General features: G+C 39.0%; 1 protein-coding gene across 8 annotated transcripts in view; it reads left to right on the top strand.

Moving 5' to 3' along the window:
• Positions 1-14311, top strand: part of si:dkey-178k16.1 (band 4.1-like protein 1) — a 46762-nt gene extending 32451 nt beyond the window's left edge. For 3 of the 8 annotated variants that reach the window (XM_056732763.1, XM_056732761.1, XM_056732762.1), the window contains exons 11-23: positions 30-205; positions 468-658; positions 1507-1545; positions 3595-3630; positions 4152-4304; positions 4896-6128; positions 7949-8338; positions 8720-8965; positions 9167-9226; positions 9339-9425; positions 9518-9598; positions 11780-11896; positions 12142-14311. In XM_056732763.1, coding sequence (XP_056588741.1) covers positions 30-205; positions 468-658; positions 1507-1545; positions 3595-3630; positions 4152-4304; positions 4896-6128; positions 7949-8338; positions 8720-8965; positions 9167-9226; positions 9339-9425; positions 9518-9598; positions 11780-11896; positions 12142-12147 — 2815 coding nt within the window. In that variant the 3' untranslated portion in view covers positions 12148-14311. Of the gene's footprint in view, positions 1-29; positions 206-467; positions 659-1506; positions 1546-3594; positions 3631-4151; positions 4305-4895; positions 6129-7270; positions 7322-7948; positions 8339-8719; positions 8966-9166; positions 9227-9338; positions 9426-9517; positions 9599-11779; positions 11897-12141 lie in introns of all 8 variants that reach the window. The other 5 variants (XM_056732768.1, XM_056732767.1, XM_056732766.1 and 2 more) reach the window with 4 other exon arrangements.
• The last annotated feature ends 2222 nt before the right edge of the window (positions 14312-16533 follow it).

Genomic DNA, 16533 nt, shown 5'->3' with positions numbered 1-16533 from the left:
TGTTTCTGCTTGATGTGCCTCTCCTGCAGGTTGGTCTCTCCTGAGCCTCCTCCGAAAGGTTTCCTTGTGATCGGCTCAAAGTTTCGCTACAGTGGGCGGACCCAAGCTCAGACTCGTCAGGCTAGTGCTTTGATTGACAGGCCCGCTCCTCACTTTGAACGATCGGTTAGTAGGAGGTACCTGCTGTCCCGCAGTATAGATGGAGGTAAAAACCAAACATTTTGTTATCTATTAGTCAACTGGCCTTGAACTTTTATTTGCAAGGAAGGTACCAAACATGTGAGATGCTTCATGTCTGGTTGACTTTCAAATGAATCCACCACGTGCCAATAACATTCATTCTCACACCTTACGGGCTCACATTATGTTTAGAACAAACTACATGTTTCAGCCCAATGCTTTTGAGACTTTGTTTTTAGATTTAACATGCAACCAACTCATGTTGGATTTCCTTGCATCTCTTTTAGAATCTGCTTTAGGGGACACCATGGACCGACTCTCCCAGCACACCTCCAGTGAGCCCGTGCCCAGTCTTCCCAGAGATGAGGACCAGGATTACCTGGATCCCAGTCTGGATCAGGACCTGGATCACGATCATGAACCTGAAGATCAGCAGCTGGAGAGTCACTCCACCCCCTCTAGAATGGTGGAGCTCAAGGTTCTGTGCACACAACGCCAATCAACTATAACATCTATTTGGTTTATTTCTAGTTTCAGCTAAACTGTATCTTAAAGGGTAGTTCCCCAAAAAACTAACATTTTGTCATCATTTACTAACCCTCAAGTTGTACATTTTACTGTTGCACTGAACACAAAAGAAGATATTTAGAAGAATGTTTGTAACCAAACAGTTCTGTGGCACCATTGACTCCCAACAACAAGAGGGTGAGTAAATGATGACAGAATTTTCATTTTTGGGTGAACCGTCCCTTTAAAAACAACGTTTTAATACTCAAAACTATTCAATGGTGTGTTTTAGTACCTTTTTCTGGTTTAATTAATTGTAGATTTGTAGATTTAATAGGATATGAAATTATTGTGAAAGATATATATAAGTTAAAGCTTGTATGAATATTTTATTGCATTGTAGATGAAAATTCCAGTTAAGTAGGTCTTTTATTTCACATTTCTGTCAATAGATCCTCAAACAAAATTGCACGCAGGAGCTCATTTTTTAAAATAATTTTAAAAACGTTATTGTTATCATTATAGATATTGCTCTTGTGTGAACGGGTCTTTACACATCCCTGGCTGGTCCTTCCGATCAACAATAATCAGTCTTCCTCTTTAAACCATGCAGCTGTCTTAATCTTTAATATATTTCTATGCTTGCCTGCTTTGTAACATCTCGATAAATTGAACTTCCTTTCCTCTAACGTCTTACAAATCCACCATGCCCTGTTTGCTAATATCCTCAATCTAATTCAGATTTTGCACTGTTCTCCCCGCTAACCCTTCACTGCTGTTCTCTAACTATCGCTTCTCTCTTCACCATCTCGCGGACAGAGGGAGGAGTCAGGTTCTCCTGTAGACTCTAAGACGGAGGTATTTTTGGTCTGAAGTATTTATCTGTTTGTCCGTCTGTCATTGTCTGACTGCTCTCTAAATCTGCACACACACTGCCGCATGGCTTTAGAGTGCCTTGATAAATAGAGACGGGATTGCTACGTTGAAATCAGATCATGTGTTTTTTCAGTCGTTGTAGACTTCATGACTCGTCTTGAGATCCAAATGAGACCATTGTTCATGGCACAATTATATTGGTTTAGCGGTTCATTGTAATCTTTGTAAAGCAAGCAATGTGATGGATAGAGTAAAAATAATGTGTTTTGAATACATTTATTCTTAAAGTCAACATGAAACAAAAATTAATCCATGTACTTTCTTAATTTGTTATTTCAAAGGAAAAACTTTATTTAATTACGGTAATGCATTTGGCAGGCGACAAAATGCAAGTGAATTTTACCCTGAAGGGAACTTTATTCTAATCATCGGCAAACGTTAGATGGAGATGATGAAGATCGCATGCTTCTATGCAGTGTGTGTGTTTGAGAAAGAGTCCAGCGCTCTTAATGTAGTTTGCCTGCGGTTGTTGGCCATGTGCCGGTTACTCCGTTCCTCTGCTTGATCTCATGATTGAATTGTGAAGGGTGAATCTGAAGCACATGCAGACTGCTTACTTCACTGCAACACTTAAGCTCCTAGTGCAAGTGAATGCAGGTTTTCTAAAGTATTGCCAAGTAGTTACCGCAATAATTTAATGTCACTTAACGTTAATGTAATAAAGAAAGCGAAAAATTGATTTTCTAGTTAATATAACAATTGTTGATGTCATCGGAGCAATGTATGCAATATGCAAGGTTTGTAAAGCGAAGATGAAGTATTTCGAGAACAATAAAGGTAAATACTCACATCGAACGCCATCATTCCATCAAAATGCAATACAATCTAAACATATATTACATCGAATTTTGAGGCAGAATCGTTATTAATCTTACTCTACTTGTTCAAGGGAAACGTCATTACATTTATATTTACATTTAGGCATTTGGCAGACGCTTTTATCCAAAGCGACTTACATTGCTTTATCCTATACATTTTACATAGGTATTTGCAGGAAATTACAGTAACTAATTACTTAATAACTAGTTACACCCAACACTCACTGTGCAGCACCACATACCGAGCTAGTTTTTATTTGTATTTATGTGATACAGTATAAATAGTATATTTTTATATTTGGAAAGCCATATGCAATATATATACTGTATATATAAAGCCTCATTAAGATGAAGAAATGCTTCTGAAAACCTAATTCAAAGGACGATAGTTGCCCCTGTGTTTGACTGTATTTATAATAAGGTTTTGCTATGTTTTAGAGTGAAACATTTCATGATCCAGCCAAATGCAGATAAATTAAAGGATCAATGTGGATATTTTAGTGACATCTAGTGGTCAGTTTATGAATTGCAAACAACGGCTCACTCCACCCCTCCCTTTCTCAACACTAGGGTGGTTGACACAGGACTAAGATGTCATTTCATGTTGACTTTAAGTATTTATAACCTTGTTTTCTATTCTGAATATCACAGCAGGGAAATAAGGCATAGTCTAAGAAACAGATTTATTACATCCCAGTTAAGCCTTATATGTTGCTGTTGATTTAGTCTAGAGGCAGAAGGTTTTATGTATCGATTTCTGTCATAGCGGTTTTGTATGTCACTGGTATATTATTTATCCATACTTGCAGATAATTTCCGGTACATGCCAGTCTTCACCTCATAAAACATGTACAGTATGAATACGTTGTAGAAAGCTCAGGGGATTTGTGTCACTGGATTGGATTTATCATGTTATTCTATTGTACACATCTATGTGACAAAGCAAAACGTAAACCTCCGAGGCAGTGACACAACTCTCTTTCACTCTCTGTATTTCCAAACATCAAACGTCTGTATAAGAGTTCGTTTTTTCTGTCTGGCTGCCTGCTTTATAAATTCAACCATGCTTTGCCTCTCTGTCTCCACTACCTCACATTGCCTCCGTTCCTTGGCTTGCACCATACCCTCCCCTTCCACTACCCCTTTATCCCAGTCGGACCAGGACTTGGCCCCACGTCCTAAACAGGAGGTACTGTTTTTCATAGACCCACAGCCTGATTGTGTTTGTTGTTTGTTTTTTTGTACTCGTCTTCTAGTAGAGGTAACAGAAGATGAGATGCAGGTCCATCTAACATTTTGTTTGTTATCTGCACCAGGATGATTTTTAATGTGATGCTTTTGTTGCTGGAGAAACAATATAGTGACTCGTTCCAGTTCCATGAACAGGCCTGGTTTTGACATGTTTGATTTGTCACTATAATTTCACAGTATTTTACAGCGCAACACAAAACACCTCCAGTGTCCTTAATGTTCAGTCAAAGGATTCAATGATTCTCCATTCGTATTTCATGCAATTCAGTAGCATTTCATATCGGTTTATTGGCATTTTTTATTTTTGTCTAATGTGCATTTTTTCACCAAGAGGTCTATCTTTCCTACAATTGCTACTGTATGTACAGAATGAACATACACATACAGTATTTGTCTTCTAGTGAAACCATACTTACCAGAAGGTAAGTGCTGCTACCCATTGACCTGTTTGTTTTATAGCAGTTCCTAGATAAACCAGAAGACGTGTTACAGAAACATCAAGCCAGCATCAACGAGCTGAAGCGAGCCCTGAGAGAGCCAAACAGCAAGCTTGTTCACAGAGAGAAACGTCTCTCTGGAGCTTCATCCGGCAGCACTCCTGAGAAAAAATCTGTGAGTAGCCGATCGCTACAAGGGAGAAGTGTGTCAACTTTTATAAAGCAAAATGTTTTATAATTACTGCTATTGTTGTTCAGAAACTGCTTTGAGATTCCTGATCCGGATTAGTTGGATTTTTATCAGTAGTAGTGCTTGTTTGCCATTTATGCACTTTTTTCTATTACTAATCTCTCTTCAAGTGGATGCAGTTGAACCATTTCATATCATGGCTCTGGTCAAGTGCTAGTAGCGATTCTGAACCTTAATAGAAGCTGTTTGTGGAGTGGTTTATTTGAACACAGCATGAATTAATTTTTCAAATTATTGTTAGAAAGGTAAGACTATTGCCATAAAATAAAAGTTATTGGCATTTTAAATCATTTTAAAGGGGAAAGGAGACTGTTTTTGTCCTTTTTAGTTTTTTCAAAACATCCATTCAACATTTACATAAATCTCAAATTAATAACATGAGATTTGCCTCCGGGCACCTCTTGTCAAATATTTAGCATACTGAACACAAGATTTTCGCTATGCAAGTTATACTAGAAGTTTATTGTGGCACTGAAAGGCCATTGAAACTGTTCACTCTATTGATATATACTGTAGGCCTCAGAGGAGTCCCTATTGATTGAGAAGCAAGATGAATGTCAAAGAGACCTTACCTTCAGTAAAAAAGAGGAAAAGAGCAGGAGTCCTAGAGTAGCTTCATTAGCTACTGGATTCAACAGAGAGGCAGACGACAGAACGAGAGAGAAAATCCTCGCCCCACATAGCGACACAAAAGAAAAACCCAGTGTGTCCAAAAGGACCTCTGCAGAAACGATCTTATCACCAGAGAAGCCCCTGAGAAATAGAGCTAAAAGCCCTGCTCTAAGGTATAACAATTTCCATTGCGCTGGTTCTTTGGAGAAAGCGTATGATAATGGGCACCCGCAGGACAGATGTTTGTCAGAGAATGTGTTTCATGCAAATGGTTTCGATGAATATGCAACGGAGAGACACTGGGTCCATAAAAGAAACATGGGTGTAACCCGTGGAGAAGATGAGAGGGGAAATCAGGACTTGGAGAAAAGCTTTGGTGAGTCTTCTCCCAATGCAGCTATAGACAAACATATGAGAAATCGATATCATGAAAGCAGATGGGAGAACCAAACCACAGGAACAGAGCCAGACATCAGATCTACAACCATACAAAAGCAAACCCCTACACCAGGCACTGGAGATGATACGGTGAAAAGCGTAACAGTCCAGAGACACGACTCTAGTGCCAGTGACACATCGCAGTCTGAGGTAAAACGAATTGTTCCGTTGAAGCCCGAGAGATCAAAAAAGCTGAAAGGCAATAAAGGAGCCAAGCAACAAGGACACTCAAGTGAGAAAAGCTATTCCGAATCATTTGACGGAGGGGAGAAGTCTGAGGAAGAGCCAATTGCTTTTGAGAATACTCTGTACAGCTCATCGCAGCACAAAAATACTGCCGTTTCAGAGGGCAATGGAACTTCCGCTAAGCAAGACGTGTCCCATAATTATCACAACAGAGAAGTCAGAGAATACAGCCGACAGTATCTTCAAGACAGGCACCAATTAAAGGATTTCAAAAACAGCGCTGACCACAGACTTAGTATCGAACAAGATCGCTTTCTGTTTGAAGATCCGTCTTCTGTGTTTGACTTTGCGAACAATTCAACGTTTTCAGCTTTTGATCAGATTCCCCATTTGTACCCGCCCGTAAAATCCCAGAGGGCGAGAGATGCACGCACTAAACAGATCCCCAAAAGTGATTCCAACAACAGCCTTCACAAGAGCTCAAGCGTGGAATCTTCCAAGAGAAAATCAGTGGTAACGACTGCTTGATATCTGCTTGTCACTCACAGGAACTAAAGCATCGCATGAAACTGCACATCCATTGTAGTTTTGCATAGCGCACATAGCAATAAAGCATAAGCACCTGTTTCTGAGGACAGATTAGCAGAATAGTCTGTTTTTTCCCATTGACTGATTGAGGTGTGGTACTTAAATCGCTGTCTGGTTGGATGAGGATGTGCCACCTCCTTTTCCTCTCCCACCTCCGCACAGCTCAACATCTGCTTGCGCATTTGAGAAAACACTTAGGATCTTCCACATAATCTCCATCGCTTAAGCTTCAGGCTTCCGTTCCACTAACTTTTCACGTGGTGTGCGGTCTATCCTTACAACATTCTTTCTCTGGTTCTCTCTTACCAGGCATGTAGTTGTTGCAAGGAATCAAAGGCCAATACACCATGCCGTTAAGCTAAAATTCCATTTTTGCAAACCAGAGGGCTTGTGCAAGTATGACTTTCAAAAATGGCCAATGTTATTGCTCATGAGACAGGCTCTGAAAGTTGATTTAACAAGGAATGGTTTTAGCTGGCATTTCGGGAGATAATATACACTGATTCATACTGCAAGAGTTCAGATTTGCCCTTGAATTTAGAAAATGTTTTTTTGTGCAAAAGTGCGGGCAGCCTTGAGGTCTTATCTCATTTTTTGGCCAAAAAGCCTGTTGAGACTCAGGTTTGATAGAGCAGTTGAAATAGTCACTAGCTTAAATCATCCAATATTAGAAAACAAAGAGTTTGATAGACAAAAAAGCTGATAAAACTTTATTCTGGCAGTAGAAGGACTGGACTAGAAGAGCCAGAGGAATAATCTTGAATAACTGCTCATTGGGTATCACGATGTTAAATGATTTCTCCATGGTTTTTGCAGTGGCACTTGAATTGCCCAATTGCACCCTACTGTTATATTCTAGTTTAACTTTTAATTGTCATGGTGCAATTTGCTGTAGTTCCCACTGTCTAAGACTTCTCGTTTGTATCGATGTATCGGTCAGTGTATCCGATCAGTCGCTAATGTTTGCTGTTTGGTTCAGGGCCTAGTCTGGGCTCCTTCCCTGTTATCTCAAATTTCAGTGCACTAACTTTGCATTGCTCTTCCTATTATCTCATCTCACATTCCAGGAGCCCCTTCCCACCCCAGCAATTCATGCGGAACTTCAGGAGGAAGCCCAGGTGCCTCATTTTACCACTCATCTCACCTACCTCTACCTTCTGGCTAATCCAAAAGCTCTTTAACATTTCACATAACCAACCTTCTGTCTTCAGCTCTCGCCATAACAGCATGAAATTAATCGCATGATCCGCAACCATCCCACTCCGAAATCTGACACATAACTGTCTCTTATCGCATCCAACACATTGATTCCTTGGCACTGTGTTAGCAAGTTCAAGGCTTGCCTCAATTAAGCATGAATCTAACACGAAATTGTCAAAATAAAACGTCTGTGATGAAACAGATATGGCTGCTGAGAATAACATAGAAACTACAAACATATAGTAAAGTGCAGTATACCGGGGGGACATGCCCCATAACATTAACCTTGTAGTATTTTAGTCCTTCCTCAGAGACACGTAATGCTTCTTCATTAGGAATATGTCAGTTTGTCTCCTGAACTAATCCCTGCATCCCTACTAGCCTCTTTAACCATCAGCCATTCTAAATGTGTCACAAGCTTCCTGTCTTGTGAAGAATGTTACCTCCATAGTATTGTCTTGTTTTGTATGTTTTTCAGTCAACATTTGCTCTTGTGGCACAGCTGGTTCCGTGCACCAAGATCTGCTTTTTTTCTGCTCCTTCAGAGAGAGCCCTGGGAGAGACGCTTGGGATCGGTGTCAGAAGATGACCCCGACCTGGACGCTCTGTACCTGAAGGAGACCCACTTGGGCATCGAGCGCAAATGCTCGAGTATCACCGTCAGCTCAACGTCTAGCCTGGAAGCAGAGGTGGACTTCACCATCCTCATGGATTTTCAAACGGGTATCGAGGAGTTTTCTAGAGGCATGTCTGAGCTGGGAGAGAAGGACATCTCGCCTGAGTTTGGCTTCTCTGAGCGGTCCACCCATCCAGCGTTTATTCTGGGAGCAGATCCGATTTATTTTCCTGAAGACAGACCTGTGGAAGTACTGAGGTCCGTAGAGAAACCCAAACCCGTTGTAGAACAGAAGCCACCAGAGGAACGTAAACCAGAGGTAGACTAGCATTCTTTCTATTTCAGTTGAAGTGGCTGACTATCCCAATCACCTGCGGAAATGTGGGATGTGTAAATGTGCTGACGATTGCAATCACATCCCATTTTATTTCTCTCATGTTCTCCAGGGCATATCAGAGCACCGCATGAAATTACATTGGAATTTGAGTTCATGATTGATGCTAATTCCATTCCATTTGACGCTCCCTTCTATAGTTGAATATCTTTCAGTTCAGGTTTGGTAGCTTTCATTTTTGATTTTTGTCATTGCATCTTATTTGTTTCTTTTTCTTTGACCCATGACTCATCGTATGCTGCCCCCTCTTCCTAAATCTGGTGATCAGTTTTGAGTTATAACTATGTGTTTCATTTCTTTTCCAAGCCTTTCGTACCCAAGAAAGCTCCACGGTCAGTAAAAACCGCTCAAGCCCTAAGGAAAGACTCTTCAGAACAAGCTAATGCTCAGTCGATGAGGCGTGAGAGCGCCGAATGGCCCCCAATCCAACCTCTCAGTAGAGAGAGCAGTGAAATCATTGCCTCCCAGGCTCTAAGGAAGACTGAGGTCAAGATCGAAACGCAGCCCAATGGCTCTGAGGTCACAACAACCATAATGGAGATCGCAGACCCGGTAGAGACCTTTTGGCTCATCATGCTTTGCTGAGGAAATGTCACAGTATAAGTTAGAAGAACATGCTGTGAAGATGATTACGTGTCAATTACCATCAATTACATAGGCGTCTGAGTAATTACCTGCCTTAAATGACTTAATACTGTACTTACGTAGTGGTGGATCTCATCTGAATTTTAACATCTCTATTTGCTGTTACAGGACCATGGTATGAGCAGTATGCGAGAGGCTGCATACTCAATGGTAGAGAAGGTTTCTCCTGTAAGTGATATTTAAACTCTAAACTTAATTCTGAACAAACCTCAGCTAGCCTGCGAGGTTGTATGATAAAAATTTTTTGCGTGATAATGGCTTAATTTATATGTCTGTAAAGGTGAACCCGGGATCATTAGGAAGAGAAGGTTCTCCTCTAATGGTAACTGAGAATGTAACATCGGCCACTACAACTCATGTTACTAAGGTATCAAAAAATGTACTGTAGCCTTGTGTTTAGAGTTTGTTATGACTTTCCAGTTTGAAAATGATGGTTTACATTCACATTTTGTTTTACAGACCGTGAAAGGAGGCTACTCAGAGACAAGAATTGAAAAAAGGATTATCATTACTGGTGATGATGATGTTGATCAAGATCAGGTTTGTGCAGAATTTTAGGCAATTTTTTATTGTAATTTGACAAACAAAGGAATTTCAAACAAAGGAAAAGATAATAAATCTGTTTATTTTAGTGGTGGGCATAGATTATTTTTTTAACCTAGATTAATCTAGATTAATTTTGGAATTAATCTAGACTAATCTAGATTAAAATGGCTCATTTGAATTCTGCCGAAGGCATTCAGAATATGTGTGCTACCCAAATAAGGACTTAAAGTAAGTCTTTGAGAACGGATTTCTCAAGCCAGGTGGCGCATTAGACTAGGGGCTCATCTCCTGTTTCCAAAATGCATCACAAACTGCTTGAGAAAGCTGTTCTACTATGATAATTGGTGATGAAAATAAATTATGTTCAATAAGATGTACTTGTGTTTACTTCCGCATTAGCTAAGGGATGCTTTGCTTTTAGGTGGTACTTGAGACTGGAAGAGCTCCTACATTACATTTACATTTAGTCATTTAGCAGACGCTTTTATCCAAAGCGACTTACAAAGAGTTAGGGAGCAACAAGCGATATGTCATACAGGAGCCATAATACATTAGATCTCAATACAAATTTACTGGTTTCAACTAAAACTAGACCACTACCTGTTGAGAGAAAGTTTTTTTTTTAAACCAATTCCGCATTGCACAAGGTGCAAACAACATTAGTCTTGTCGATGTTTCCATTGGGAAGCTTCTTAAAAATAAATTTTCCCTGAAGCAACCCGGCGGCTTCAAAGCTGCATCCATGTTAGCACGTCACGTTTGATGTGGTCATTTCACAGTAACGTTATGTTGTGTTCAAACCAAACGCGAATGGCGCGTCAAGCGTGATTGATTTACATGTTAAGAGATGATGAGGCTGCGAGAATGACGCGAAATTGCGCGAATCACACGAGTTGAAAAATCTCGTTCTCGCCCGGTATAGTGCAATTCACCTAGGTATACATCCGCGCTAAAATATCAAGGTGAAGTCATCATAGCTTGCGTAGTATATAGACCCAGCTCCCAACCCAACTTTGAGAATAGATTAACGGCGACATTTTTTTAACGCGCGATAAGAGTCTCACGTTAACGCAGCACATTAACGCTGTTAAATGCCAACCACTAGTTAATTTATTTAAACCTGGTTTCAAATAAACACATAAATGTAAATCAGTCTCTAGCCCTTGTGATTGCTCATAGTATTTGCATCTGGAACTATTTTATATAGAATGTTAAATAATGTACAGTAATTTGCTAGTATTATAATTGTTGTAATAAGTGTAAAATATATTTAAATTGACTTTTTTGTAAAGTAAATGTTGTTCAGACTAGGTCATTATTAAAACAGAGTAAAATACTTCAATTTCTGACTGTAACATGATTGTGTTAACCTACAAACATATTGTCATACCTTTTAAGATTTAAAGTAATAGCTCACCCAAAAATAAAAATTCCATCATCATTTACTCACCCTCTTGTCATTTCAAACTTGTATGACTTTCTTTCTACCACAGAACACAAAAGATACTTTGAAGAATGTAGTTTACCTGCACCCATTCATTTGCATTGGTTTTGTGTTCTGTTTCCAACATTCTTTAAAACAGCTTATTATGGTCATTCCAGTGCAGTTTTTGTTGAATTTCAATAAAATCAAAACTAAGGAGTGACATAAAGTCATCCAACAGCAATATTAAAAGATTGATAGCATAACAAGACACATAAAAACAGTAATAAAATCCAGGTTATCGCATAAAAAAATTGTCTATATTTTCCTAGATACATGTAAGAAAATGACTGTTACATTGCTTAAATGTGAACATGAACTTGTTTTCTTTGCAGTATTTTAGGTCTGAAAAATACATAGCATCTATTCTGTTATTTTCACCGATTTCTTCAGTTTTCATTTCATGCAAATAGAAACAATATTTTTATTTGAAATTTCATTTTTTTTACCTAGACACATACCAATAAATAGTACATTTTGAAAAAAATAAACGGTCTCTGAAATGGCCTCTCAATTGTTTTTGGGGCTGTAGATTGTGTCTACATGCACAGCCCTGAAAAGAACTAGAATGTCTTCGACAACAAGCGTGTATTTAATAAATACTTGCAAATTAATTAGAATCTCGGAAGACTTATTAGCAATACATAAGCTGCTTATTTTCCCCATTTAACTTCAGAAATTACTCTTCACAGGCGCTCGCCATGGCAATAAAAGAAGCCAGGCAACAGCACCCTGACATGTTGGTAACCAAGGCTGTAGTTGTCAGGGAAACAGAATCTTCCACTCAAGACCTGCATGAAGAATCAAAGGTATTTGTAACCTCCGGTCCCCGCATGCACAATTAATCCATCAGTTTTTAAAAAGCATATTAGCTTTACACTTCAGTTTTTATCTGTCAGATTGGGTTTGCTGGTGTATTGCTGTTTGACAAGACTGTAATGACGTGCCAAAAGCGGTTCAGTCATCTCAGTGTTAACTCTGCACAGTTTAAATTAAAGTTTTAATATACGACCGGGTTACATTATCTATTTATTTCTGCTTTTCTCTCCATCAGTCCTGATCTTCTCGGTTATTCATCAAGACGTTTCTCAATGACTGCCAGTGGATCATCAACATCTGGAAACCCTTTTTCACCAAGCTTCAAGACCCGGGACACCAATTCTTCCAAAAACACACACACACAAACACACATATGCTGCCTCCCTGATGTCAGGCATATTCCTTCCTATATAATTTCAATTTTGTGTCTACATTTGCTGTGGTAATACAGACATCTGTCCAGGAGGCACCACATCTCCTCGACTGAGCACCGCTCGGGATGACCAGTCTCTTCGTCACATCAATCAGAAGATTTAGTCACAATCGTAGTCTATCGCTCTTTCGTCACGTATGTGAAAACTAACCAGTTGTACTTTAAACAGCGCAACGGTGACATATCGCATGAGACACGGGGCTTTTCGATGAACATTGCTGAAGATTACGCTAAAGCCTGAAGTATAGTTCCCTTTTCATGCGTACGCGAGGGACAGCATATACTGCACGTGACGCGAAGTCATCAAAAAAATACGCACATACTGTACGCGCTCAGCCGAAATCGTGTTACCTTGCTTTGAAGGAAGTACGCGTATGCATGGCCTCGCGTATGCGTAAAAAAAGAAATATACCTCGGGCTTAAGTGGACTGACAGTAGCTTCTGTTGAGTAGTTTTTCTAGAGCTCACAGAGACGTTACACGGAAGATCTTTTTGCAAACACCGAACTGTAGATTAAATCCTAGTGTACTAGCTAATGTGCAGACAGTTTGTCCATGCTTATAGATCCGCTGTTATGTTGCTTTTAGATTCTGAAACTCATTTGCATGTGGCAAAGCTGCGTTTCATTGACAGATTTTCATAGACAGTCGATAAAGCTAAATACAGGGGTCGACGTCCTTGAGCAGAAAAGAACAGATTCTAGTAAATGTAAAAGTAAAGTGACCAAACTTGTCATCAGTATTTATGTCCATATTGGTTTTTAATATGGGCATACAGTATTAGACATGTACATTTTATTCTGGGAATTCCTGCTGTTTTGACAAAATCACTTTTTTTAGTTATTGTGGGGCCCGTAGATATGCTTCGTAGAGAGAAATAAAAGTAATTTTCAATACAATGTACTACTAGTAGTCTTTAGATCTTAGACACGAAATATCACAACGTTTGACCTGTTTTTAAATGCACGACAAAACGAAACATATCTGCTTGCTGAATGCTCCGATTTTTCATCTTCTGCACCTAACGTAAAATGGCGAAACATTATTTATAGCCCAAAGAGTTATATACATGCCAAACACTGTTATTCACCACTGTGTTATATGCATGTGACTCAATTAAGACCTTATTAGACACGCAAATGATTTACGATTACTTTCTAACAAACCGGCGATTTTACAAATTCCCAACAGTTAAGCAAGTCCATTGTGTGATTATTGTATTATTTTATATCTGCTGCCTCATACAATGCTGTGCCAATGAAAATAAGGAAAACTACTTTAAAAGGTTCTGGTTTGTAAGATACGATTCCTTTCTCTGTGATAAATGTCATGAGCCTGTGGCTTGGTTTTCAGTGAAGCGTGACCCGTGAGACATGATTCTCTTTCCAAACGTTCCTAAAGCAGTAGAAGTCCTGAATGAGTCAGGATGTGTACGTGTTGTAGTCTTATATGGATGAATGAACTTTGATTTGTATGTGTATTGCCAAATAAAAAACTTAGCAAAATTTAAATTAGAATGAAAGAATACCAGAAAAGCTCTCGATGATAATATTTGCTAACATGGTGAAAGGCTTGTTCTTGTGTATCTATGTGTTCAGGACGGTGCACTATCTGTGAATATTATGACACCTAACACAACTTGCAGACATCAAAAAGGAGACTTGATATACCTTCAGCTGATTTTTAAAGACATAGATGCTGTTCTTGAATAAAAAGAAGTGCCATGTAAAGGTTGACAGTCACAGTTTGACTCAACCACAGCATTCTCTCACAAGTTTTGTCTCATATCAAGGCAGCATAGAAAGCGAACTCTGGAAAAACAGGTTAACTTTAGAAAACTATGTCTTAAGCATCGGTTTCCCTAAGATTCCACCTGCCAGCCACTTCTGTTTACACTGCTATCTGGTACTTTCTACTGCTTGATTTTGTGTGTTTGCTGTACAGTGTTCAAAATAAAAAAAAGATCCATTCAAGGTTTAAGCGTCCAATATTTACAGATTTTGTTACACATTTTGTATTGCTTCTACTGCCCTCATGTGGTTCATGGAAAACACTCCAATTCACCTCAATGAATGTTCACCAAAAAGAAAAGTCTTAATTTACTCATCGGCATTACTAATCTGTATGCTGTACCTGATTTTTCTTCTGAAATTTGATAAGCTTTTTAAAAGTTCACTCCGTTTCTCAGTAAAACTGCACATGTCACAAGAAGAACCATTGTGCGTTTTTATTACTGACATGAAAGCGAGGAGCAGGAGTTTCTAAACGTTTTTACCCTGAAGACGTGATAGGTGTTCCTTATTATAGGCTACAAAAGCTGAGTCTCGTTTCGTAAGGTTGCGTCCTTGTGTCCTCCAGAGGTATCATCCTCTAAAGGATGCGGCATACGTAGGATTTTCAACTTAGAATTAAACGAGACGTCCCTCGCACAGGAAGTACCACGTTGCTATGACAACACGTTGCACTCGTACACCTGTGAAATAAATAAAAATGATTTCTATCTGATTTAAGAGGTAAAAGTTGGTAACTTTCTACCCTAAACAATACCAAAGAAAATTGCCTTTCAGTTCTAAAACGTTTAAAAATCGCTAAACACTCGTAAACTATGCCTGGTTAGATTAAACAAAACGTGACACAAATTGTAAAATGTTTGCATTTAAAAACTACACATTAGATATTAAGTGCAGCTGCTGCCGTTTATTCAAATAACAGACGTTAGCCGACGCAAAGAATTGTGGGTTATCCAGCAACGGAGGACCTCTTGTGTCTACCGAATTTTCGTGAAAGTAGGCGCGCATTAGAAAGGTGCATACGGAGTGTCCTACCTGCTTTTAAGAGACAGCCTCGATGACGTAGCAGGCTTTCGGAGGTCGCAGCCTCCCGAACGAAACACAGCACAGTGTTTCCCCTACCATTATATAAGGGGGCGCCCCGCCCTCCTAACGGCTCGCCCCGCCGCGCTTGGACGTCAAGTAAATTTGATTTGATTTTCTTTATAGCGCCAGATTACAATTTGTTATTTTATTAAACAAACTAAATAACCCTTAAGTAATATGTTATTTATCTTATTTCCACGATGGCATGTCTTTTCTGTCTGTGTTTGCGCGTTTACAATTATCCCAATGAGTGCGCACACGCGCTCACTCACACACAAACAAACATTAGCGGACAGAGAGCGCGCGGCGGGAAATATGTCGCTTCAATCAGATGAAAACCAAATTAAAATATTTGCGTTTTTTAAGCGCTCACAAGGAACTGAAGATGGCAAAACTCACTCCACTGCGAGTAGCAGCCGGAGTAGCTCTCCTGCTCCAAGTCTAAGTGTTGCGCATCCTGCCCCTGACAAGCATCAAAAGTCCATTCATCACCGGATGGCGGTTAAAATGTATATTAATGAATTACATGCCGCTTACTATTTACATATGTGTGTTTAAAATGTTTTTAGTCAGGACATTGTAAATCTGCTGATTAAATAAGACAAGAGATATTTAATACGCTATGCAGATGGCTCCGTATTGTATGGGAATGTCACGTTATGACGTTCAGAACAGCGTCCGCGTCTGACAGGATTATTCTACCAATAAATGCATCATAGAAATTAAACCGTCTCACAAAAAAAGACCATTTAAAATTAGTTTATCATATAAAGGTATTAACTAACATTAACAAACAATGAATGAGCAATATATTTGTTAGTATTTATACATTTTTTTTAGTTCTTTACTTTTTTAAGCTCTGGCCCATTAATATTAACAAATACTTCTATACATTTAACAAAGGTTATTTGCCAAAGTCAATTTTAAAAAGATTTAAATACATTTATTTATATTTATATATAACATTTTTTACATTTTACAAAGCATTACCCTCCCAGTCAATCATTGTATGTGACTAGATAGATAGATAGATAGATAGATAGATAGATAGATAGATAGATAGATAGATAGATATATAGCACATAAAGAATGAAAAGGAAATGATTTCTCGTCAATTTTCCCCAACCAACCCCCCCCCCCCAAAGCTGTAAACCTAGGGGAAACACTGCAGCATGTTTCACAGCATTATAAATATGCTAGTCAACTTTAAGTCCCAAATAATGATGATGTCACAGTCCCTCCTGATTTAGCATCTTCATTATACCATCACTTCATAACTCTCATTTTTAAGCATTTCTTTTTTTTGCTTCTCTGCTCTA

The sequence above is a fragment of the Triplophysa dalaica genome, chromosome 20, assembly GCF_015846415.1.
Source record: "Triplophysa dalaica isolate WHDGS20190420 chromosome 20, ASM1584641v1, whole genome shotgun sequence".
NCBI lineage: Eukaryota > Metazoa > Chordata > Actinopteri > Cypriniformes > Nemacheilidae > Triplophysa > Triplophysa dalaica.
This window is presented reverse-complemented; position numbering and strand designations above follow the sequence as displayed.